The 25,195-nt window shown below is 38.9% G+C and overlaps 1 protein-coding gene across 1 annotated transcript in view; it reads right to left on the bottom strand.

The window, feature by feature from the left end:
• ERMP1 (endoplasmic reticulum metallopeptidase 1) overlaps positions 1-25,195 on the bottom strand; it is a 67,279-nt gene that overhangs the window by 18,521 nt on the left and 23,563 nt on the right. Inside the window, 7 exon segments of the mRNA XM_047767675.1 lie at positions 5,613-5,728; positions 6,313-6,515; positions 9,215-9,367; positions 13,499-13,689; positions 14,086-14,260; positions 17,661-17,881; positions 19,941-20,153. Of these exon segments, the coding sequence (XP_047623631.1) occupies positions 5,613-5,728; positions 6,313-6,515; positions 9,215-9,367; positions 13,499-13,689; positions 14,086-14,260; positions 17,661-17,881; positions 19,941-20,153 (1,272 nt within the window).

Raw genomic sequence — 25,195 nt, 5'->3', positions numbered from 1 at the left:
CACAGAACTAGAACAAACAATCCAAAAATTTATATGAAACATAAAAGACCCAGAATTGCCAAAGCAATCCTGAGGAACACAAACCAAGCAGGAGGCATAACTCTCCCAGAATTCAGGCAATATTACAAAGCCACGGTCATCAAGACAGTGTGGTACTGGGACCAAAAGAGACGTACAGTCCAATGGAACAGAAAAGACAACCCAGAAATAAACCCAGATACCTAGAGTCAATTAATCTGTGACAAAGGTGGTAAGAATCTAAAACGGGAAAAAGACAGTCTTCAGTAAATGATGGTGGGAAAACTGGACAGCTGCAGGTAAAATCAATGAAACTAGAACGCATCCTCACACCATAAACGAAAATACACTCAAAATGGCTTAAAGACTTAAAAGTAAGACAAGACACCATCAAACTCCTGGAAGAGAACATAGGCAAAACATTCTCTGATATCAACCTTACAAATGTTTTCTTAGATCAGTCTCCCAAGGCAATAGAAATAAAAGCAAAAATAAACCAATGGGACCTAATCAAACTGACAAGCTTTTGCATAGCAAAGGAAACCATAAAAAAAAAAGACACCTTACAGAATGTAGAAAATAGTTTCAAACAATGCAACTAACAAGGGCTTTCTCTCTAAAATATACAAACAACTTACACAACTCGACAGCAAAAAAGTCAATAACCCAATGGAAAAATGGGCAAAAGACCTGAATAGACATTTCTCTGAAGACGACAGAGAGATGGACATGCAGCACATGAAAAAATGCTTAACATCTCTGATTATTAGAGAAAGGCAAATCAAAACTACTATGAGGTACCACCTCATGCCAGTCAGAATGGCCATCATTAATAGTCCACAAATAACAAATGCTGGAGGGGGTGTGGAGAAAAGGGGACCCTCCTGCACTGTTGGTGGGAATGTAAGCTGGTCAAACCACTATGGAGGTACCTTAGAAATCTATACATAGTACTACCATATGGCACAGCAATCCCACTCTTAGGCATGTATCCAGACAAAACTTTCCTTGAAAAAGACACATGCACCTGCATGTTCACTGAAGCACTATTCAAAATAGCCAAGACATGGAATCAACCTAAATGTCCACCAATAGATGAATGGATAAGAAGATGTGGTATATATACACAATGGAATACTACTCAGCCATAAAAAAAGAACAAAATGATGGCTGGAACTAGAGACTCTCACACTAAGTGCAGTTAGTCAGAAAGAGAAAGACAAATACCATATGATATCACTTACATCTGGAATCTAATATATGGCACAAATGAACCTTTCCATAGAAAAGAAAATCATGGACTTGGAGAATAGACTTGTGGTTGCCAAGGGGGAGGAGGAGGAAGTGGGATGTGTTGGGAATTTGGGGTTAACAGATGCAAACTATTGTCTTTGGAATGGCTCAGCAATGAGATCTGCTGTATAGCCCTGGGAACTATATTTAGTCACTTATGATGGAGCATGATAATGAGAGAAAAAAGAATGTATACATGTATGTGTGACTGGGTCACCTTGCTGTATAGTAGAAAATTGACAGAACACTGTAAATCAGCTATAATGGAAAAAATAAAAGTTATAAAATTAAAAAAAAATGTAAAAAGAATGGACAGACAGCAAGATCCTACTGTATAACACAAGGGACTATATCCAATCTCTTGGGATAGACCATGACGGAAAATAATATTAAAAAATAACGTGTGTGTGTGTATGTATGACTGAGTCACTTTGCTGTATGGCAGAAATTGGCACACTGTAAATCAACTGCACTTTAATTTTGAAAAATGAAATAACAATAACCTTTCACATAGAAAGAACCATGCCCAGATGGGATCATTAGTGAATTCTACCAAACATTTTATGAAGAAATTACACAATTCCATATAATCTCTTCCAGAAGATAGAAGCAGAAGGAATACTTTACAACTAATTCTATGAGACCAGCATTACCCTAATATCAAAACCACACAAAGCCATTAGTAGTACCCTTTAATGAATACAGACGTAAAATCTTCGTATCAGCAAATAAAATCCAACAATGTATAAGAAGAATTATTGCTATAACTAAATGGAATTTATTCCAGGAATGCAGGATTGACTCAACATTTGAAAATCAATTAATGTAATCCATCACATCAATAAGCTAAAAAAAAAAACCCCACATGATCGTAAGAGTGAACAGAAAATCCAACATTCATTCACAAAACTCTCCTGCAAACTAATAATGGAAGGGAACAGAAAACCTACAGCTAACATCATACTCAGTAAGAAAGCCTTTCCACTGAGATTGGGAATGAGGCAAGGAGGGACCTTCTTACAAATCCTTTTCAAAATCATACTGGAGGAGTTCCCGTCGTGGCACAGTGGTTACGAATCCGACTAGGAACCATGAGGTTGCGGGTTCAATCCCTGGCCTCGTTCAGTGGGTTAAGGATCCGGCATTGCCGTGAGCTGTGGTGTAGGTTGCAGACACGGCTCAGATCCCACGTTGCTATGGCTCTGGTGTAGGCCAGTGGCTACAAGCCCCAATTCAACCTCTAGCCTGGAAACCTCCATATGCCGTGGGAAGTAGCCCTAGAAAAGGCAAAAAGACAAAAAAAAAATCATACTGGAAACCCTAGCTAATGCTGTGAGATTATAAAAAGGGAAATAAGGTATAAAGATTGGGAAGGAAGAAATAAAACTCTCTTTGTGAATGATATGATCATCTATGTAGAAAATCCAAAAGAATCAACCAAAAAACTCCAGAAACTAGTAACAGTTATAGCAAGGTTGCAGAATATTAGGTTAATATACAAAAGTCAACTGCTTTCCTATGCACCATCAATGAACAATACTATTTACATTAGCACCTCAAAAATGACATACTTAGGCATAAATCTCACAAAATATATAAAAGATCTATATGAGGAAAACTATAAATACAAAAAGAAATCAAACACTATATAAATAAATGAGGCATCCCACATCATGGATAGAAAGAGTCAATAATGACGTCATTTTTCCCAATCCAATCCATAGGTTCAATGCAATTCCAATCAAAATCCCAAAAAGTTATTTTATGAGTATCGACAAATTGATATATGGAAAGACAAAAAACAAGGAATAAGCTGTATAGAGAAGAAAAATAAAGTCAGAAAACTGATACTACCCAACTTCAAGACATACTATAAAGCTACAGGCATCAAGACAGTGCAGTAACAGGAAAAGAATAGAATAGAAGAGTAAAACAAAGTGGAAAAGCCCAGAAATAGCCCCCCACAAATACAGTCAACTATCTTTGATAAAGAAACAAAGGCAGGCGTTCCCCTTGTGGCTCAGCAGTAATAAACCCAACTAGTATCCATGAGGACATGAGCTCAATCCCTGGCCTTGCTCAGTGGGTTAAGGATCCGAAGTTGCTGTGAGCTGTGGTGTAGGTGGCAGATGCAGTTTGAATCTGGCATTGCTGTGGCTATGGCATAAGCCAGCAGCTAGCTACAGCTCTGATTTGACCCCTAGCCGGGGAAAAGCAAAAAAAAAAAAAAAAAAAAAGAAAGAAACAAAGGCAATTCAGTGGAGACAGAACAGTCTTCAACAAATGGTACTGGAACAAGTGGAAATCCACAGGCCAAAAATGAATCTATACACAGGCCTTATACCTTTTGCAAAAATTAATTCAAAATATATCACAGATCTAACTATAAAAGGCAGAATTGTGAAACTTCTAGAAGGCAAGTAACAGGAGAGAAAATGTTGAGAACCCAAGTTTGGCAATGATTTTTATATACACCAAAAGTATGCTCCATAAAAGAAAAGTGATTAAGCTGGACCTCAGTAAATTAAAATACTTATGCTCTACAAAAAACACTGTTACAATATGAAAATACAAGCCAGATTGGGAGAAAACATTTGTAAAATGCTTACATGATAAAGGACTTGTATGCAAAGAACTCTTAAATCTCAAAAATAACAAAATTAATAAATAGACCAAAGGTCAAAATAGACATATTACTAAAGAAGTTATACAGATGGCACATAAGCTTTTAAAAAGATGCTCAACATCATATACTATTAGGAACTGAGGAATTGCAAATTAAAACAATGAGATACTACTATAACTTTGAATGGCTAAAATCACAAACACTAACAGCTCCATATGCTGATGAGAATGTTGAGCAACCAGGAACTCTCACTCACTGCTGACGGGAATTCATACTGTCTTTGGAAGACATTCTGGCAGTTTCTTAAGTAGGTAAATACAGGCTTACTGTACTATCCAGCAACTACACTCATAGATATTTATCCAATGAGTGGAAAACTTATTTTACACAAACACCTGCACACAAGTGTTTAGAGCAGCTTTATTCAAAATTGCCCAAAACTGGAAGCAACCAAGATATTCTCAAGCAGGTCAGCAGATAAATAGCGGATAAAACAAACTGGGGAACATTCATAATGTTATTCACAGCAATAAAAAGAAATGAGCCATCAGACTACTAAAAGACATAAAGGGACCTTAAATGCAAATTGCTAACTGAAAAAGGCCAGTCTGATAAGGCTACAAACTATAGTTCCAGCTCCATGATATCTGGAAAAGGTAAAAAAAACAAAGGAGACAGTAAAAAAGATCAGTGGTAGGTGAGGGGAGAGGGGGGTGAATAAGTGTAGCACAGGGGATGTGAGGGCAGTGAATCGATTTAGTGTGATACTGTGATGTGGATACATGATAATATGTACCTATCAAAGCCCACAGAACTGAACAACACAAAGAATGAACTAATACGGACTTTAGTTAATAATGACATATCAATGTCAACAATTAGAAGAAACATATCACACTAATGAAAGATGTTAGTAATACGGGAGAAATGAGAATTTTCTGTACTTCCATCTTTTTTTGGGGGGGGGGGGCACACCCGCAGCACATAGAGGCTTGCAGGCTAGGGGTCGAATTGGAGGTAGCTGCCAGCCTTTGCCACAGCAACATTGGATCTGAGCCGTGTCTGTGACCTACACCACAGCTCATAGCAATGCCGGATGCTTAACCCACTGAGCGAGGCCAGGGATCGATAATAGTTGGGTTCATTAACCACTGAGCTATGACGAGAACTCCAAATTTTCTGTACTTTCTACTCAATTTTTCTGTAAACCTAAAACTGATCTAAAAAACAAAGTCTATAAATTTTCTTTTAAAAAGTATAACCAGGAGTTCCCGTCGTGGCGCAGTGGTTAACGAATCCGACTAGGAACCATGAGGTTGCGGGTTCGGTCCCTGCCCTTGCTCAGTGGGTTAACAATCCGGCGTTGCCGTAAGCTGTGGTGTAGGTTGTAGACGTGGCTCTGATCCCGCGTTGCTGTGGCTCTGGCGTAGGCCTGTGCTACAGCTCCGATTGGACCCCTAGCCTGGGAGCCTCCATATGCCGCGGGAGCGGCCCAAGAAATAGCAAAAAAAATAAATAAATAAAAAAAGACAAAAAAAAAGTATAACCAGCTTCAATTGCTTTTAGAAACACTAAGTTCTCCTAAGTTGCTGCTCACTATCATAAATTTGAGGGAAAAAATACACATTAAAATTAAGAAGTGAAGGAGATAAGAATAAACTATCATATGACTTACCTGTTGCTTCAAAGGTTAGCTTTATAGAATCCCAGGGTGTCTGTTCTTTGGATACGAGTCTAAAATGAGCAGGATCTCTTGGAGAAACTTCTGGGGCAGGAAGATACCAGTTTTTCCTATTTAGAAAGGTAACTTCAGTGTTGAGGTTGCTTTACTGATTTCTATCTATAACTAATGGAAGTGCTCAGAATAAAAGAAAGACATGTGGGGGCATGAAAATAAACTCTGATGGATATGATGAACAATGTCAATTTCTTTGAGGCCCAGGTTGCTATGTAGTAAAACCTTCCCAAGTTAAGAACAAGGATCCTCAGTGACCCTGATTCCACTACCTATCCTATTTCTTCTCATCCAGTCTTCACTGCCAAGTCATAAACACGTCCCAGGAATAAAAAAATTTGAAATGGATGTTTACCCACTATCTATTAGAGCAGTTAAGAGGGTTACCCTTTCTATCCAGGTTTCTAGAGGAAAGACTTCCCAACTCTTAAAAAAGCAAACTTTTGAGAGAAAACCACCCCCCAAACCTCTGAGTGCTTTATCCCATTACAGAAATATAATTTTTGTAGTGATACAAAAGAAAAAACACTATGAACAGCACTCGACTTTTATGTTAACCAGTTTAGATAGTAAAGTACTGGTTTAGTGATACGACTTGAGAACTAACCCCCAACTAAAAGTAGAAAAGTAAGGAACCAACCTGATGAGAAAGTGCACTGGAAGATACCACGGGAAACCACAGAGTGGCGCGTTCTCCTCACAGTGAGCTCGGGTGCTATCGTTGATCTCAGGAATGTGAGGTGTTATGTGAGACATTCCAGTATAATCAAACCCATTGATCCAAATTCCAGAGTCCCGTTTAACTACATGTCCATCCAAGCCATGAAATGTTCTAGTCACATGCTGAAAAGATCAAGACCAATGAGGGAACTACTGTTTGAACTCCTTCACCCACAGAATGACAAAGTCTGACAACACTAAGAAATGCTGTGACTCCGGAGCCCAAGAGCCCTCCCACACTGCTGGAGCTGGCTGACACATCAACGGCACAGTCACTTTAGGAGAATGCTTAGCATTACTAATAGAGTGAACATACCCCTCAAGCCAGCAGCTCTGCCCCTGTATGTGGACCTTAGAGAAACTCTTACAAGGTACAAGAAATGAAAAATGGAATCGGCCCCACTGTCCACTGACAGCAGAACGGGCAAATGAACTGGGGCATCATCCTACAACAGAATACTCTGCAATGACAAATAATGAACTACGCTGACACAAATCAACCTGGAAGACTGATGTGCTATGAGCAACAGGAAGCAAGTCACCAAAGAGTATTTATGGTATGGCTTTACCTGTAAGAAGTTCAAAAACAGGCAACACTATATGTTGTTGTTTAGAGATTCATACATATGTGGTAAAATAAAGTGAAGTAATGATCAACTTCAACCTTTAAGATAGTGAGTATCATAGGGGGTGGAAAGAGGGAGAGGAAGAAAAGATTTGGGATCAAGAAGGGAATACTAGGGTTTTCTAAGGTATGGCTAATGTTCTTTATCTTTTTTTTTTTAAGGCCACACTGCTGGCACATAGAAGTTCCCAGGCTATGGGTCTAACTGGAGCTGCAGGCCTATGCCACAGCCACAGAAACGCCAGATCCAAGCCACGTCTGCAACCTACAACACAGTTCACAGCAATGCCAGATCCAAAACCCATCAAGCGAGGCCAGGGATTGAGCCCTCGTCCTCATGGATATTAGTCAGTTTGTTACCGCTGAGTCACAATGGAAACTCCTAATGTTCTTTTAAAGTCAATGGATATTCACATGCTTTTTAAAAAAACAAAATACATATATTTCAACATTTTAATTTCATATAAAAATTTTCAAAAACCTATTTCAGATTTAAAAGACATCAACACTTAAAACTCCTTTTAGATAAAGACTTAAATACATTCTAAGAGAAATACACATACACACACACATATTTCCCTTTCAGTGTGTTACATGAAGTTACTTCATGTGCAGAGAAAAACAGGAATCACAGCACACCACTAGATGACACACTTGTGCCTAACAGAATTCTATGAAAAGGCACCATGCCCCATCTGGAAGAGCTCTATTAACAGCAGAAACCAGCCGGAAGAATATCAAACAGGGAAAGAAAAAGGATTGCAAAGGGCAGGGGTAAACCACAGCCCACAGGCCAAATGGCCCACTACCATTTTTATAAATAAAGCTTTGTTGGAACACAGCCACATTCATCTGCTGGAATTGTCTACGGCTGCTTGCACCCTGTAAAAACAGAGTAGTTGCAACAGAGACCATGTGGCTGGCAGAGCCTAAAAAATTTATTATCTAGCCCTTCACAAGAAAAGTTTGCTAACTTCTAGCACTGGAGGGGAAAGGAACCCCAAAACAAATCAGACAGGAATTTTTAAAAGTAAAAATCCAGCTTCTCCTAACAACTACTGATATAATTATAAAAATTATCAACTCACTGAAAACACAATGAATTACCTAAAAACCAGTTCTTGTTCACTAAGGGTTTTGCAAACTGGAGAATTTGTAAAATAAAAAGTAACACTGTGTCCTATAGGACTGTAAACAAAAGCAAGGAATAGTGGGCACTTTCCCAAAAATCTCTCTGATATTCAAATTCAAATATTATTACTTATTCAAGCCTTTGAATAACTGTCTAGGTTATGGCTCTTGGCTTTTCTGTTTGGCAACTCCTCTCCCTCTAACACAGAGGAAGACTGGAAATAAGGTGACTTTGTTCTTTTCCTTGCCTTATACCAGCTCTAAAAAGTTCGGAGAAAAACCTGAAATGTAAGTTCTAAATCTTATTTTATTAATCCCTAAGTTATTATATTTCCATTTTAACATATTACTTTGAACATTACCTAAGATCAATCTTACTAGCATTTTAAAGAATCTATTTAAGGAGTTCCCGTCGTGGCTCAGTGGTTAACGAATCCGACTAGGAACCATGAGGTTGCGGGTTCGGTCCCTGCCCTTACTCAGTGGGTTAACGATCCGGCGTTGCCGTGAGCTGTGGTGTAGGTTGCAGACGCGGCTCGGATCCCAAGTTGCTGTGGCTCTGGCGTAGGCCCGTGGCTACGGCTCCAATTTGACCCCTAGCCTGGGAACCTCCATATGCCTCGGGAGCGGCCCAAGAAATAGCAAAGACAAAAAAAAAGAAAAAAAGAATCTATTTAATTTTGCCATTTGACAGGAGTTTCTATTTTTACTAAGCCTACAGACATTTTTACAATCCATTCATCTAAAATCTGTACTTCTATTATTCCATAATACATATTTGCTCTTATTTTTCCAAGTAGGTACAGTTTTGTAATTTATCAGTAAGAAGAACAAGCAGATACTTCCGATTCAGTCTCTTGGGAGAAGTGTTTTCTATCTGATAAGAGTGCCTCTTGATGGTCAGTCTTTTCCTTACTGCCTGACACAAAATAGTCAAAGTCCAACTACTAGGTCAACAGCAGAAAAGTCACTTATGTTTTGAGTTTCACTGTTGACTAGTGAAGCTCAAAACACGTAAGCCTTTCCTCTCCAGAATTGCAAAGAGCTCACGCAAAATTGCTCTTACCTGAAGAAACACTCTCTTTGGCTTCGGACTGGAAGGGTTGGAACTGTATGGGAAAAAAGTTCCACTGCAAACAAGGAGGAATGTAACTGTACATACCAAAGTTAAAGTTAGCATGGTTCTTTTTGTGCTTTTGGCAAGGTAGATGAAGTTAATCTAAAACACAAAACACAAAAATTGATAAATTACCATTGGCAAAAAGGTGGTTTTAATGACTTTATTTTGTAACAGCTATTATCTGACAGATAATGAAGAAAATGTATCAGGGTGTGCTAACAAACTCCCATTTCCAGTACACAGAGCACCAACTGAAAGGGATTTCCATCACAAGTCAGAGCCTAAATAAATGAGAGCTGCCCCATCTGCATGATGGTATCTTTCCGCCAGGCAGCTAGACACTGAGAAGGAAAAGGGAAACTGAGATGGTGTCTCTCTGGGCAGTTAGCCAGGAGACTAGAAGGATGTACATCCATCATCAGTCAAATTATGACCTTTATTTCATTTCTGATTCTATCAATTCCATGTAGTTAACACTGCAAAGCAGACCCTACATAACTGTACCAAATAGCATGACATCTGGCTCCTACTGAAGAATCAAAGGTAAGCTTTTAAGCAAGTAAGGAAGCCTATTTCAGCAAAACTCAAGTTCTACTCATAACGCTTTCATAATGTGCCCAGGTGCTGGATTCATCTAAACCAGCATAGATGTCCCTTCAAGATTCTGCCTGTGGACCCACATATAAGGAAAAACTGCAATAAAAGTAATTCTGTAATTGAAACTAACAGAATATTTCAAGTCAACTATATTTCAATTTAAAAAAACTATGAAAATTGGAACAAACCAAGAAAAAAAAGTAATGGCACCCTTTTCAGTGCTGAGTTAACCAAAGCCAACACAATTAAAACAAAAATCTGAACTTGAGCAGGCAAACCCAGTGGCTCAGTCTCAAGATGGGCATCTAGAAAATCCTAAATATGCTTCTATTAGCTTTTTAACTGTAATGAAATCACCAAACTAAAAGTTGGGGTGGGGAGAACATGACTCATAGAATAGGTCCACAGATCCCTCACAGGGGTTCTAAAGGAGCCACTTGAGAAACAATGACCTAATCCCAGCTTCCCTTTCTGCCTTCTCCCCCTTACTGCCCACCCTGTAGGGTCAATAAGTAAAAAAGTGAAGGACATAAATGTGAAAATGTATATTGAGGTGAAAATGAAAAATTAAATATTCCTAACTTACCCCATATACTCTACTATATGAAATTAAGAGATTTTGTATGTATAACCTACCAATATGCCATCCAGAGTAATCTCCCACAAACAGTACTGGTCTTAAGCCAAAGATTTATGTTTTTACACTGAAGCATAGAAATAAGACAAAGTACCCAAGGACTTAAGGCAGTGAGTTAGCAAAACAATTTGTTACCCTGTCAGCCCCTCTTTCTCCTAATAGTCACAATATTTAAACTGTGGCTCCTTAGAACTGTGTCAAATATCCTGCCAAATAATTAGTTTTCTCTCCACTGGAAAGCTGGTTAAGTTTAGGTATACCGTTCTTTAGGTCCAAATAAAACCTCCCTGTCATAATGCTGTGGTTCCTGCCATTTTCAGCCCCACTACTACCCCAAGTTGTCCTAAAACTTTAGGTTAAGCTATAGTTTCCACACCCACACTCTCTTCTCCAACTCACGAGGCTCATCTTCTGCTTCTTCCGACCCCCTTCTGGAAGAAGTTTGGTCATGGTGATAAAAGAAATGGTGATCAGAGGGGAAGAGAAGGAAGAAGAGAACAGCCTTAGTGACAATGTGTTTGGATCCCACTGTCTTGAATTTCACTGTCTTTTGTCTTAAATCACTCTAGGCTCTGAAATAAGCACAAAATAAAATGAAGAGAAGCATGACTATGCAATGTCCAATGTGCGCTAGCTGTTTCTGTTTCTCTCTGAGAATCTCCTGATCACACGCCTATCAGGAGTCTCACACAATTAATATAACCATGATGACCCTAGCACAGGATGACCCAGGAACCTGTTAACCAAACACATGACAGGAATTTAATTGCTTTCTAGACAATATATTTAATAAATCCCCAAGGACTAAAGGAAAGCTCTCTGAAGTATGCATTGTGATTCAATTCTCCAATACCCAAGGAGAAAAGCCTTACTCTATTTTTTGTTTTTCCAGCCATGCCCATGGCATGCAGAAGTTCCAGGGCCAGGGATCAAACCGGCACCACAGCAGCAACAATGTTGGATCCTTAACCCACTGAGCCACTTGGGAACTCCTAAGAGACTCACTCTATTAATAAGCCTCTATCTGTATAGCACAGATACTTAACAAATACATACATAAATAAGAAAATAATGAAGAGAATGATACCCACAGCATCAAACAGCAGCAGAGCTATTTCACATTATAATAAAAATTAAATGAGGGTTTAAAGTATTCCATGAGGAAGTTTCCAAAAGCTTTCTTAATAAAACATAAGTTAGAAAATAATATATTTTAATCCACTTGCTTATGGTTTCCAAGATTTTCATGCTTTGGGGTCATCTTTGATTTCCACAGTGAAGTTTTCAGGGTTCCTTCTGGAACAGAAATGAAATGCCCCCACATATTTGACCATATATTTATCCCCGACATATCTGCCCACATATTTATAAGCATCAATAGCTTTCAATCACTGACTATGATTTAAATACACTGAGGGGGTTCAGTTCAAAACTTGGTTGACTCTAGATTACAACCTAATCTACATACAATGAAACTACCATTTCCTTTAGTCTTCTTAACAGCAAACCTATCCATTAAGATGCACAGAGGATTTAAAGGTTAACATTAAAACCAAAAGAAGTAAAGCCTGAAGGCAACAAAGAACATTTTAGAATTTTCCATCTACCCCTACAAACACCAGTAAGGACTTAATCATTAATATTAAAGGTAAAATGGCTGGAATGCTCAGATTTCTTTTAGGACAAATACAGCTGACATCAAACAATGCTGTGCATAAGAATTATTCTACAGGACTATATAAGCAGTGACATATAGTTATTTACTGGCTATTTAAGGGATTTCCATGGATAGTGCTGACACGCATGTGGTATTTTTATCTGCTATCCCTAGATCTTAATCTCCACAAGAGATGCCCTTTACCATATCAATGTAAGAAAGCTCACCATCCATCGCCATGGAAGAAAGAACTATAATAAAGTCATAACTACTTTTACTATTTAGTCCCCTAGCCTCAATCTCAGAGTTTACCTACAAGTATTCAATAAATACTTTACTCTTAGAAAATGCAATGAAAAGAGCCACAAAACAGAGACCTGCTTCCTCTAAGGCCTGAGTCCTGGAGAGTGCTGACACCACGCCAAGGGCAGAACTCTGCCTGGAGCTTGCTCTACCAGATGGCAGTCTGGTGGTCAACTCTGCATCATGTATTTGCTTCCCTCCAGAGAGTCCCAGGAAAGAAAAGGAGAGATGGCAGAGGCAGGGCTCTCCCTCAGAGGGCAGGACACTGACACAGCAAAATGACAAGGTCCATGATACGTTCTCATTACTTGGTAAACAAAGGCATGTCTGGGTGTCATAAGTGTACGTCACTCACGTAATGAACTCTGCTGTGCTAGCAGAGAGGCAGTTCAATAACAATGGAAAAGTCCTCATCAGAATTAGTTTTCCTTCACTAACTCTAACAGCACTAATGAAACTACCATGTATTTATTAACGTTTACGTCTAGTTAGTAGGTTCAAAACACATTATTGGGGGAGTTCCCATTGTGGTTCAGCGGTAATGAACCCGACTAGTATCCATGGGGATGTGGGTTCGATCCCTGGCCTTGCTCAGTGGGTTAAAGATCCAGTGTTGCTGTGGCTGTGGTGTAGGCTGGCAGCTGCAGCTTCGATTTGACCCCTAGCCTGGGAACTTCAATATGCCTCAGATGTGGCCCTAAAAAGCAAACAAACAAAGAAAACACATTATTAGGAACCATTCTAAAAATTCACTACCAAGCAATCTCCCAATTCGCACTTGGTATTCATTCCCATACATTCACATTCAGGTAGTCTAAAAACAATCTGAAAAGTAAGAGGACGAAGCAGTAAAAAGAAGAACAAGACTTCCATTCTACACTTTCTTCCCATACTGAACCCACAATATGTACAGCCATTCACCACTTCTTTTGCTTAAGAATATAACCAACACTATTTCATAGGATCTGCCATGGTGAAAATCATCATATATATAAAATGAAGAAGGAAATTTAAAAATACATATATTTTTTCTTACGAAATAGGATGAGAGAATCATTGTACAACCAGCCAAAATAGAAGCCAGCACAACATCAGGTGGAATTTCTGAACCACTTCTCCCAAGGATAGGAGTAAACATCTCAAATACGGCCCAGATGAGGTACAATGCATAGAGATAAGGAATAAACATCCCCAAGAGGTAAAAGGCAATGAATTTTCCTCCAGCACCTACAAAGAAAGAGAAAAAAAACATACATCTTTGAAAGTCTACAGTGAGGTAACAGCTTTTCAGAGTACTGGGGTACCTTCGCAGCTAACAGAAATTAGCTTATCTATGACTCTTGCCCTTTTGGTACCTGTTACCTAGTGAGATAAAACACTTTGACTCAGAGAGGGTAAAATACAAATAAGAAAACAAAACATGTAAATAATATATTAGCATGTGCTCATTTATATGAGAATGATGGGGTACATAAGATAAAAACCCATGTGATCTGAAAATTTTTTAAAAAGCATCAATTTAAAAAGCCTACCCAAAAGATCGAATAAATAAATAGTCCCTGGAAGCTTTATCTTATGTATTTTAAAGTATTTCCACTTGTATTGCAACCAAAAATATCTTACCATACTGCTTCAAGTCCTTGTGCACACAAAGCTTTGTAAGCAATGGTAATGCCACCCAGACAGCACTAATAAATGCTGAGCAGAGCCCTCGGTAAGTGAGAGCTGTTAGGAACCCACAATGCACTAGCAGTGAGACATCAAAAAATACATCTCCCAGGTACTGGTCACTTGCATTCTGAAAGAAAGAAAATATATACATAGTCTCATTCACAGGCCACTCTGAAAGATCTTCTATTGTAGTATAACTTGTACTGCTTAGAAAGATTGCATTTTTGTTTTGAGCAGGGTCTATCCTTTAAACTTTAAATACTGACAAAGCTACCTCCTATCATAGAGTAATAACATAAATTCAAACTGCTGCATAGGAAAGGGGAATTTAACAAAATGGGAAATGAACATCATTACTTGTATATAATCTGTGCCTTCCCTCCACTGGGCTAAAAAACCTTTGGAAATGTTCCAAAATAAAAAAAAGACTCTCTTAAAAACATTCACTTCTGTAAGCTCTTTTATTCATGCAACTTCCAAAGAATTTCAAGCAAACTATAGAAATGACCTATGCATATAACAGTATAAGCTGCTGCAGCACCACTAAGAGCACACCTTGGGAACTGCAGGGCCTTTAGAGCATAGGGCCATGGGAGGTTTGTGCTTGATTTCCTGAATCTTTCTTTATCTAAATGTAGTGCAACTCTGCCCGGGTCCTGGATTCCTGGTGCTCTCACGTTATAAAATTTGATCTACTTTTTTGAGATTTTGAAGTCTGAGGATTCCTATGCAGCACCTTGAGTTCTTAAGTTGCCATAAGAACTTAATACACTTTAACATCTGCATGTTACATCTATTAATGTAAACATGAAAGGTATAATTTCAGTGAAGAAATACCAAAACAGAAAGAGATATGTTTAAGTTTTTCTCTCCTCTGCCTTCTCATTTCTATATAGTCCAGGGAATGCTTGTTATAAGGGCCTCTACTTCAGGAGCTCAAGAATTTCAGTCACATTTTCAAAACAAGTTAAAGTTCACCTGACAAATCTCCTTTGGACAATGAAAGACAGGTATTGTCATTAAATAATTAGATGTTTAACACTGCTAATCAAGAGTCACTGCCTTGATTCTTATATGATGATGATGATGATAATAATAATAATAATAATTCTTAGGATCCAAGTTTAAGCCAAATTCCATTCAGACAGTTATTTGTTTATTTACCCTTTTTTTTTTTTTTTGGCCACACCTGCAGCATGTGGAATTTCCTGGGCCAGGGTGTGAACCCATGCTGCAGCAGCAATCTGAGCCACAGCAGTGACAATGCCAGATCCTTAACCTGCTATGCCACCACGGAACTCCTTCACTCAGATATTTAAAAACAAAACTGAAAAATTTAATAACTGAAAATGTTTTACATTGTTCCCAAATTGTACCCAAGCCCAAACATTCCTCAAATCCAGTTTCCTTCTCCCATATCTATTTTTTATATTTATTTATAATTTTTTTTGCCATACCCACAGCATGTGGGAGTTCCCAGGCCAGGGACTGAACCCACGCCACAGCAGCAACCCAAGCTGCTGCAGTTACAACAATGGATCCTTAACCTGCTGTACCACAAAAGAACTCCCTCCCCATCTCCATTAACCCCTCTACCCTTTCCAATCCATTCTATATACTATTACCAGAGTCTTCATACTAAATCACAAATTCTATCCCTCAGTATCCTGCTTAGAAATTTTTATTTGTGGCCCCAGTGATTTTTACAGTCACGCTCCCACTTCATCATGGCCTACTTTCCCAATTCTTATGCTATCAACCTTATCTTCACCACACTGAACTCTTTACTGACTGTGACCCAAATGCATCTCATACATTCCTACCTTTGCTCATCAGCCTGTTCTCTATCTGGCACACTTCTTCTCAGGCTTCAAAAACCCAGTTCAAATGTCACCACCTCCTTTATGAAGCCTGACTCACAAACAAAATTCACCTCTCCTGGCCCTGTATTCCTACAGCACTGTGAATATGTCTATTTCACCTTATCCTACTGCACTGAAGTCACTGTGATTTTCCTCATCTTCCCAAATCAGACTATGAGCTCCTCAAAGAAAAAGACCATGTCCCAAATCTCTGTATCAAGCCTTAGCATGGAAGACCACTGGGTACTTAAGGACTACACGTGAAATGAAAATGAAACACATTACTCTTTCCATTGTGTCTTCGGCCCAAAGTTTTATAATTGGACAAGTGAAATTAGTTAAAGTAAAAAGAGCTTTACCAAGCATTTCTGTCTCATCCCCTACCCTCACCAATGCCACGTCAACAACAGTTAAGCCACACTCTGGTCACTGCACTATAGAGAAGCAGGCCAAATTGAGCCCCGTGGTTAATTCTTTTGGAAATTGAAGACATTAAGACACAGTATTAGTTCAGCCACAAAAAGATGGTTAACCTCAAAGAACCTTTCTTCCGCAGGGCCTGCTACCATAGCAGGGCTCCTCAGACCAAATCCCAACATGAACTAAACCAAGGTTCAGACACCAAAGGCATACCTGTAGAAGACAATTACAGTCTTCTAACCCCCAGCTGGAGAAAACAGAAAAACAAAAACCAAAAAACCAGGTGTACACTGGCTGTTGAAAATGATGGAACTAAGAAAGATTTTCCCTCTAACGCATTTAGAAAATCAGAAAGCATGGCTTGCTCTCTCATAGTAATTTATTTTTAGTCCTATTATCTCACAACTCTAATTCCTAATTTTATTTTTACCAAACAAATGTATACAAACCATAACAACATGACTATAAGTCAACATAAATCATTTTGGAAACTCATCTCCCTTTTTTTTCCATAGCAACGTGTCATCAATACCCATACCACATATGCAAGCTGTCAGAATCTGCATTAACATATAGGTTAAAAAAAAAGTGAAAGAAACTGAAGAGAAAATTTTAAGTGCAACATTCAGGCAGCAAATACTGTGTCTTAGGGCTCTGTGTGCACTGCCTAAGCACAGGGGATAATGCACAAAACAACCCATGCCCCTATGGCGATTACAGTCCAGTGGAGAACAGAGCTGCTGAAATACAAATAACTGACCGAACCCAGAGAGGGCTGGTAGACATAAAATCTTGCTTACAAAAACTACAGCAATCTAGTCACTTATGATGGAGCATGATAATGTGAGAAAAAAGAATGTATACATGTATGTGCGACTGGGTCACATTGCTGTACGGTAGAAAATTAACAGAACACTGTAAACCAGCTATAATGGAAAAAAATAAAAATCATTTAAAAAAAAAAAACTACAACAGATTCAACAGAGGCAGAAGGCTGTACCAACACACGCTGCTGTCACCAACACCCCAAAGTTAGCAGCCTTCTAACTTCATTTGAAATCAGGAACAAAACCCTCAGAATGAGAAGCCTTCCAGAAAGTCAACACAGTTCTGAGAGCCAACTTCCTATAACCATGTCAAAAATTTCTGATAGCTCCAAAGGCCAAATACAAGGAACCCCACCCGAGTTTGTCTTCAATCTTTGAAGGCAGCAAAAAGAAATCAATAAAAACACGAAACACTTACCACAAAATAAAATTTTTTTGCGAGGCTGTGGATGAATATTATTTTGGCTACAGCTGCAGTTCCATACAGACAAACGGAGACATAGAAGTGATTATACCATGAGAGAGACTGTCCAATAAGAGAGATGAAGACTGCTATAATCAGAACAGTAACCAAACTAGTGAACCAGCTTATCAAAGTGATGCCAAGGCCACAGAAGAAGTCCTTTGTGTAGGTAGCAGCTAATAGAGAGAAAACACGAAGTGGAGATTACCATCTTTATGACGAAATCAATTTCAAAACCAGTCAGTAGAATTTAAGGAGTGAACCTTAAAACAAAAAATTCATCACTGTTGATAGAAGGGGTACCCAATGTAATGTGCTGAAGCCCACTCGACCGTCCCATAAGTGGAGACCTAATTGCTTTCCCCTAAGGATGCCCCTTTTCAGCAGGAAGCACTCTGAGTGGTCGTTGCCACTTTTCCCCCTGCAGTTAGAATCTCCAACTCTAGACTGGGGTGGGGGTGGGGAATTCAGACAGAATAATAACTCAGGTAGTCAGTGTAGGAGCATGGGCTTCGATGCATTCTTTGATATGGCTATTGCTTAACATTTGTGGCTTAAGGGCTCCAGGGAGTAACATCCCCACAGGCCTTGTTTACTGTAGGGAGTGTACCTACATCCAGATGGACATTAATCTCTAACCTGCTCCTCAACTGATGGAAAAGGAATGAGAGGAATGGTGACTCAGTCTACAGGAAAAGAAGGACAAAGAAACCATGAGACTTACGGGACATTTCCACCCCTAAGACCTCTATGGAACAAAGACTGATACAGGTAGCTGGGCAAGACCAATGGGACAAAACCACATCTTTCTGGACCCATCTTTAAGGGATAAACACCTCTACAGGACAATAGAGCGGGGGGGACTCTTCTTCCCCCTCCCAGCTGTCATGGAAGCTGTTTGCTTTCCTGTAATAAAGACTTTGCTTGCTTACCAAAAAAAAAAAAAAAAAAATTTCCTGGTATTAGCGATGGTATTAGCAAATAATATTCAAATATTAACATCTACTGAGAGTCTATAGATACAAAAGACAGAGAAATAAGTCTTCAGGAATAGTTCAGATAGATTCCTGCAGTCTTAATTTTCAGCATCTTTAGGATAGTTTATGAATTGAAATAAAAGCAAAAATGGAAGGCAAAGTTACATATAAAATCTTCCTAAAAGAAGCTAACACAGGAAGAGAAGCAGCAAGAGAAAATCACCAGTGAAAAAGGACATTTTAAATTGCTGCTAAATATTTTACCTGTTAACAGCACACACCAACTTAGATTACAAACATTTCAAGTAGAAGGAGACCAATTTAATCATTAACAGTTCATTCATACTCCAGAATGGTGTGCTATTATCTACAGTGTGGACAAGACTTTTTTTTTCTTTTTTTTTTTGTCTTTTTGCTATTTCTTTGGGCCGCTCCCGTGGCATATGGAGGTTCCCAGGCTAGGGTTCCAATCGGAGCTGTAGCCACCAGCCTATGCCAGAGCCACAGCAACGCAGGATCCGAGCCGCGTCTGCAACCTACACCACAGCTCACGGCAACGCCGGATCGTTAACCCACTGAGCAAGGGCAGAGATTGAACCCGCAACTTCATGGTTCCTAGTCGGATTCACTAACCACTGCGCCATGACAGGAACTCCTGGACAAGACTTTTTAATGGGACTTCTCATTAAAAGTCAATCTTTATAAACCATTTTCCAAAGCTTTTGCAATACTTCTATGAAGTGCCTACGTACATAAAAGTCACCTGCTTCACCAAGACTAAAAGTATGACGAGCATATCGACCTGATATTCATTTAGAAATTTTTTAAAATAGTATTATCAAGTGTTATTTTTTTTAAGATTTTTAAATTCTTGGAAAGACATAAGCAAACCCACTAAAAAACTTTAGGCAAAATCTACACCTGTTCTAGTATTGTAGGTTTTTTTTGTTGTTTTTTTTTTGTTTTTGTTTTTGTCTTTTTGCCATTTCTTGGGCCGCTCCTGCAGTATATGGAGGTTCCCAGGCCCGGGGTTTAATAGGAGCTGTAGCCGCTGACCTACGCCACAGCCACAGCCACAGCCACACGGGATCCAAGCCACGTCTGCGACCTACACCACAGCTCACGGCAATGCCGGATCCTTACCCCACTAAGCAAGGCCAGGGATCAAACTCGCAACCTCGTGGTTCCTAGTCAGATTCGTTAACCACTGAGTCATGACAGGAACTCCGGTATTGTAGTTTTAAAGGAAAATACTTACTTTTATGTTTGGGATGCAACAATTTCCTTCCCAGGTATAAAACAACAGCCATTACCACCATGTAGTTAATTATTGAGCCAACCCGAGAGGGGTAAGCAATGACAAACAGGCCAAGCACATCAAAGAAGACCATGTTTCCATGCTGATACTCAGAAGAAGAGGCCAACATATCAGACGTAGCTAGATATTTAAGAACTGCTAAAATGTTGTCACCTATTAGTTAAAAAAAAAAAGATAAAGTTGAATAAATCATCTACTGTGTGAATGAAGAAATACCTACGAAAGACTGTGAACAGCCATAGCTTTCTACCACCCTACTGCTCTTCTCCACTTTACTCACTATATTTCTCAGATAAGGTTCATGCCCCTACTCTGTTTCCTCTCCACTTCGAAGCACAGTCACCCAGTCTTCATCCTTTTCCTTCTATTAGAGCTCTCCTCTGATCAACTGTACCCTCGCTATTGTCAAAACCAATGAGTGTTTCTTAGTCCCTATTTATTCAACCTATACTTAATGTAGCAGACACCACTCTGAATACCAGAAATACAGTGGGGAAACAAGAAATAAAGTTCTCGCATGAAGCTCACAGCCACCAAGCAAGTTCCTACATGTGTGTTAAGAATTAATAACAAGGAAATAGTATCCCCCCCACAAATTACAAAGAGGCACTCTTGCATAGAAATAGCCCTCCAAGATTACAGTAGTTGGTTTCTCTAAACTCACAGAAAAAGAAAAATATAAGCAAAATGAACACGCTCAGAAACAACTGCCAGTTAAAAGAACAAGAGAATTAACCTGAGGCAGCAAACAATGAAAGAGATCTCTGTAGTCTAATAGACACTGAGTTAAAAAAGAAGAGAGTGAAAATACTGAAGGAATTAAGGGTGAATATGAAGGAATTAAGAGCAGAATTAAACAGTAATGCAGATTACTTTAGAAAGGAACTAGAAAATGTGAGGAGCTAAGAAAAAATTAGAAAATTCATTTGTGGAAATACAACCTGAGTTATAGGCACTGAAGAGCAGAATGAATAATGCAGAGGAACAAATCAGTGACTTGGAAGATAGAATAATGGAAATCACCCAATCAGGACAGTAGACAGAAAACCAAATGAAAAAACATGAAAGCAATATAAGAGATCTATGGGATAATATAAAGCGGGCCGATCTATGCGTAATAGGGATTCCAGAAAGAGAGGAAAAAGAAAAGGGGACTGAAAATACATTTGAAGAAATTATGTCTGAGGAGTTGCTATCGTGGCTCAGCGATTAAAAAACTTGACAAGTATCCATGAGGACACAGGTTTGATCCCTGGCCTTGCTCAATGGGTTAAGGATCCAGCATTGCCATGAGCTGTGGTGCAGGTCACATATGCAGCTCGGATGCCACATTGCTGTGGCTGTGGCATAGTCCTGCAGCTGCAGCTCCAATTCAACCCCTAGCCTGGGAACCTCCATATGCCACAGGCGCAGCCCTAAAAAGACAAAAAAAGAAAAAGAAATTATGTCTTAAAACTTCCCAAATCTAAAGGAAACAGATATCAAGATACAGGAAGCACAGAGGGCCCCAGAAAAGGTGAGCCCAAACAGGCCCACACCAAGATGTATTATAATAAAAATGGCAAAAGTGAAAGATACAGAGAGGATTCTAAAGGCAGCAAGAAAAAAACAAAGTGTTAATTATAACAGAACCCCCATAAGGCTACCAGTTGATTTCTCTACAGAAACACGACAGGCCAGAAAAGAGTGGTAAGATATAGTCAAAGTTGTAAAAGGGAAAATTTTGCAGCCTAGAATACTCTACCCAGCAATAATATCATTTAAAATAGAAGGAGAAACAAAGAATTTCTCCAACAAACAAAAACTAAACAAGTACAGCAGTACTAAACCCATTCTAAAAAAAACATTGAAAGGGGTTCTCTAAAAAATTAAAAAAAAAAAGAGGTAAGAAGAAATAGGATGGAAGGAATCACAATTAGAAAGTAATCACTTAAATAAGCCAGTATACAGATCTAAAAGGGGGGAAAAAAAAAACCTATTGTAAAAGTGCCAATAAACACAAGGAACACCAAAAGGACAAACAAGATGTTAGAAAAGGACTTCAAAATAATAAAATGTGGGGAAGGAAAGTAAGAAAATCTAGGTTCTTTTATTTAAAATGTGTTTGAGACTAATATGATTATCAGGCTAAAACATGCAGACAGTGGAAGGATTAACATACTTGAAAAACAGGGCAACCGCAAATCAAAACCAAACATTACATTCACAAAATTAAAAAGAAAAGGACACAAGTATGAAATAAAAGGAAATCATCCAACCAAAAAAAGAAAGGAACAAAGGAGAAACATAAAATCAAATTGAAAACAAGGTTTAAAATGGCAATAAACAGGAGTTCCCATTGTGGCGCAGTGGTTAACGAATCCGACTAGGAACCACAAGGTTGCGGGTTCAATCCCTGGCCTTGCTCAGCGGGTTAAGGATCTGGCATTGCCAGCAGCTGTGGTGTAGGTGGCAAACACGGCTTGGATCCCACATTGCTGTGGCTCTGGCGTAGGCCAGCATCAACAACAGCAATCAGACCCCTAGCCTGGGAACTCCATATGCCACAAGAGAGGCCCTAGAAAAGGCAGAAAGACAAAAAACAAACAAACAAAAAATGGCAATAAACAGGAAACATAACTTGACATAATAAAAGCCATTTATGACAAACCCAGAGCAAATATAATACTCAATGGAAAAAAGGTGAAAGCCTTCCTGCTAAAATCTGGAACAAAACAAGGATGCCCACTCTCACTACTTTTATTCAACACAGCATTGGAAGTCCTAGCAACAGCAATCAGACAAACAAAAGAAATAAAAGGTAGCCAAACTGGAAGAGAAGAGCTAAAACTGTCACTGTGTGCAGATGACATGATACTATATATAGAAACCTTAAGGACTCAACCCAGAAACTACTCGAGCTGATCAACGAACTCAGCAACGTAGCAGGATATAAGATTAACATTCAGAAATCAGTCGCATTTCTGTATACTAGCAATGAAATGTTAGAAAAGGAATACAGAAATACAATACCTTTTAAAATCACACCCCCAAAAATCAAATACCTGGGAATACACCTGACCAAGAGGTGAAAGACATATATGCTGAGAACTATAAAACATTAATCAAGGAAATTAAAGAGGATGCAAAGAAATGGAAAGGTAGTCCATGCTCCTGGGGTGGAAAAATTAATACTGTAAAAAATGCCCATACTACCCAAAGCAGTCTACAGAGTCACTGCACTTCCTATCAATTACCCAGGACATTTTTCACAGAACTAGAACAAACAATCCAAAAATTTATATGAAACATAAAAGACCCAGAATTGCCAAAGCAATCCTGAGGAACACAAACCAAGCAGGAGGCATAACTCTCCCAGACTTCAGGCAATATTACAAAGCCACAGTCATCAAGACAGTGTGGTACTGGGACCAAAAGAGACGTACAGTCCAATGGAACCCAGATACCTATGGTCAATTAAACTTTGACAAAGGAGGTAAGAATATAAAATGGGAAAAAGACAGTCTTTTCAGTAAATGATGGTGGGAAAACTGGAAAGCCACATGTAAATCAATGAAACTAGAACACACCCTCACACCATGCACAAAAATAAACTCAAAATGGCTTAAAGACTTAAATGTAAGACAAGACACCATCAAACTCCTGGAAGAGAACATAGGCAAAACGTTCTCTGACATCAACCTTACAAATGTCGTCTTCTTTTTTTTTTTTTTTTGGCTTTTCTAGGGCCACTTCCCACGACATATGGAGGTTTCCAGGCTAGGGGTCTAATCAGAGCCGCAGCCGTCAGGTAGCTGTCAGCCTACGCCACAGCCACAGCAATGGGGGATCCGAGCCACATCTGAAACCTACACCACAGCTCATGACGCCGGATCCTTAACCCACTGAGCAAGGCCAGGGATTGAACCCGCAACCTTATGGTTCCTAGTAGGATTTGTTAACCACTTCGCCACTACAGGAACTCCTACAAATGTCTTCTTAAGTCTGTCTCCTAAGACAACATAAAAAAAAGCAAATAAATCAATGGGACCTAATCAAACTAACAAGCATTTGCATAGCAAAGGAAACCATTAAAAAAAAGACAATTTACAGAATGGGAGAAAATAAGTTTCAAATGATGCAGCTGACAAGGGCTTCATCTCTAAAATATACCAACAACTTATACAACTCAACAGCAAAAAAGCCAACAACCCAATTGAAAAATGAGCAAAAGACCTGAATAGACATTTCTGCAAAGAAAATACACAGATAGCCAACCAGCACATAAAAAAATGCTCCACATCACTGATTATTAGAGACATGCAAATCAAAACTACTATGAGGTACCACCTCACACCAGTCAGAATAGCCATCATTAATAAGTCCACAAATAACAAATGCCGGAGAGGGTGTAGAGAAAAGGGGACCCTCCTATACTGTTGGTGGGAATGCAAATTGATACAACAACTATGGAAAACAGTATGGAGGTACCTCAGAAAACTAAATATAGAACTACTATATGACCCAGCAATTCCACTCTTGGACATACATCCAGACAAAACTTTCCTTGAAAAAGACACATGCACCCATATGTTCACTGCAGCCCTATTCACAATAGTAAAGACATGGAAACAAACTAAATGTCCACTGACAGATGACTGGATTAAGAAGATGTGGTATATATTCACAATGGAATATTACTCAGCCACAAAAAAGAACAAAATAATGCCATTTAAAGCAACATGAATGGAACTAGAGACTCTCATACTAAGTGCAGTTAGTCAGAAAGAAAAAGACAAATACCATGCAATATCACTTAGATGTGGAATCTAACATATGGCACAAATGAACCTTTCCACAGAAAAGAAACTCATGAACTTGGAGGACAGTCTTGTGGTTGCCAATGTGGAGGGAGGGAGATGTACTGGGAGTTTAAGGTTATTAGATGCAAACTATTGCCTTTGAAATGAATAAGCAACGAGATCCTGTTGTATAGCACAGGGAACTATATCTAGTCACTTTTGATGGAACATGATGGAGAATAATGTGGAAAAGAGAATACATATACATATATGTATGACAGGGTCACTTTGTTTTACAGTAGAAATTGACACAACAATGTAAATGAACTATAATGGAAAAAAAAATTTTTTAAATAATATGGAGGAGTTCCCTGATGGTTCTGCCAAATAAGCATCTGGTATTGTCACTGCTGT

Source organism: Phacochoerus africanus, chromosome 2 (genome assembly GCF_016906955.1).
Source record: "Phacochoerus africanus isolate WHEZ1 chromosome 2, ROS_Pafr_v1, whole genome shotgun sequence".
NCBI lineage: Eukaryota > Metazoa > Chordata > Mammalia > Artiodactyla > Suidae > Phacochoerus > Phacochoerus africanus.
This window is presented reverse-complemented; position numbering and strand designations above follow the sequence as displayed.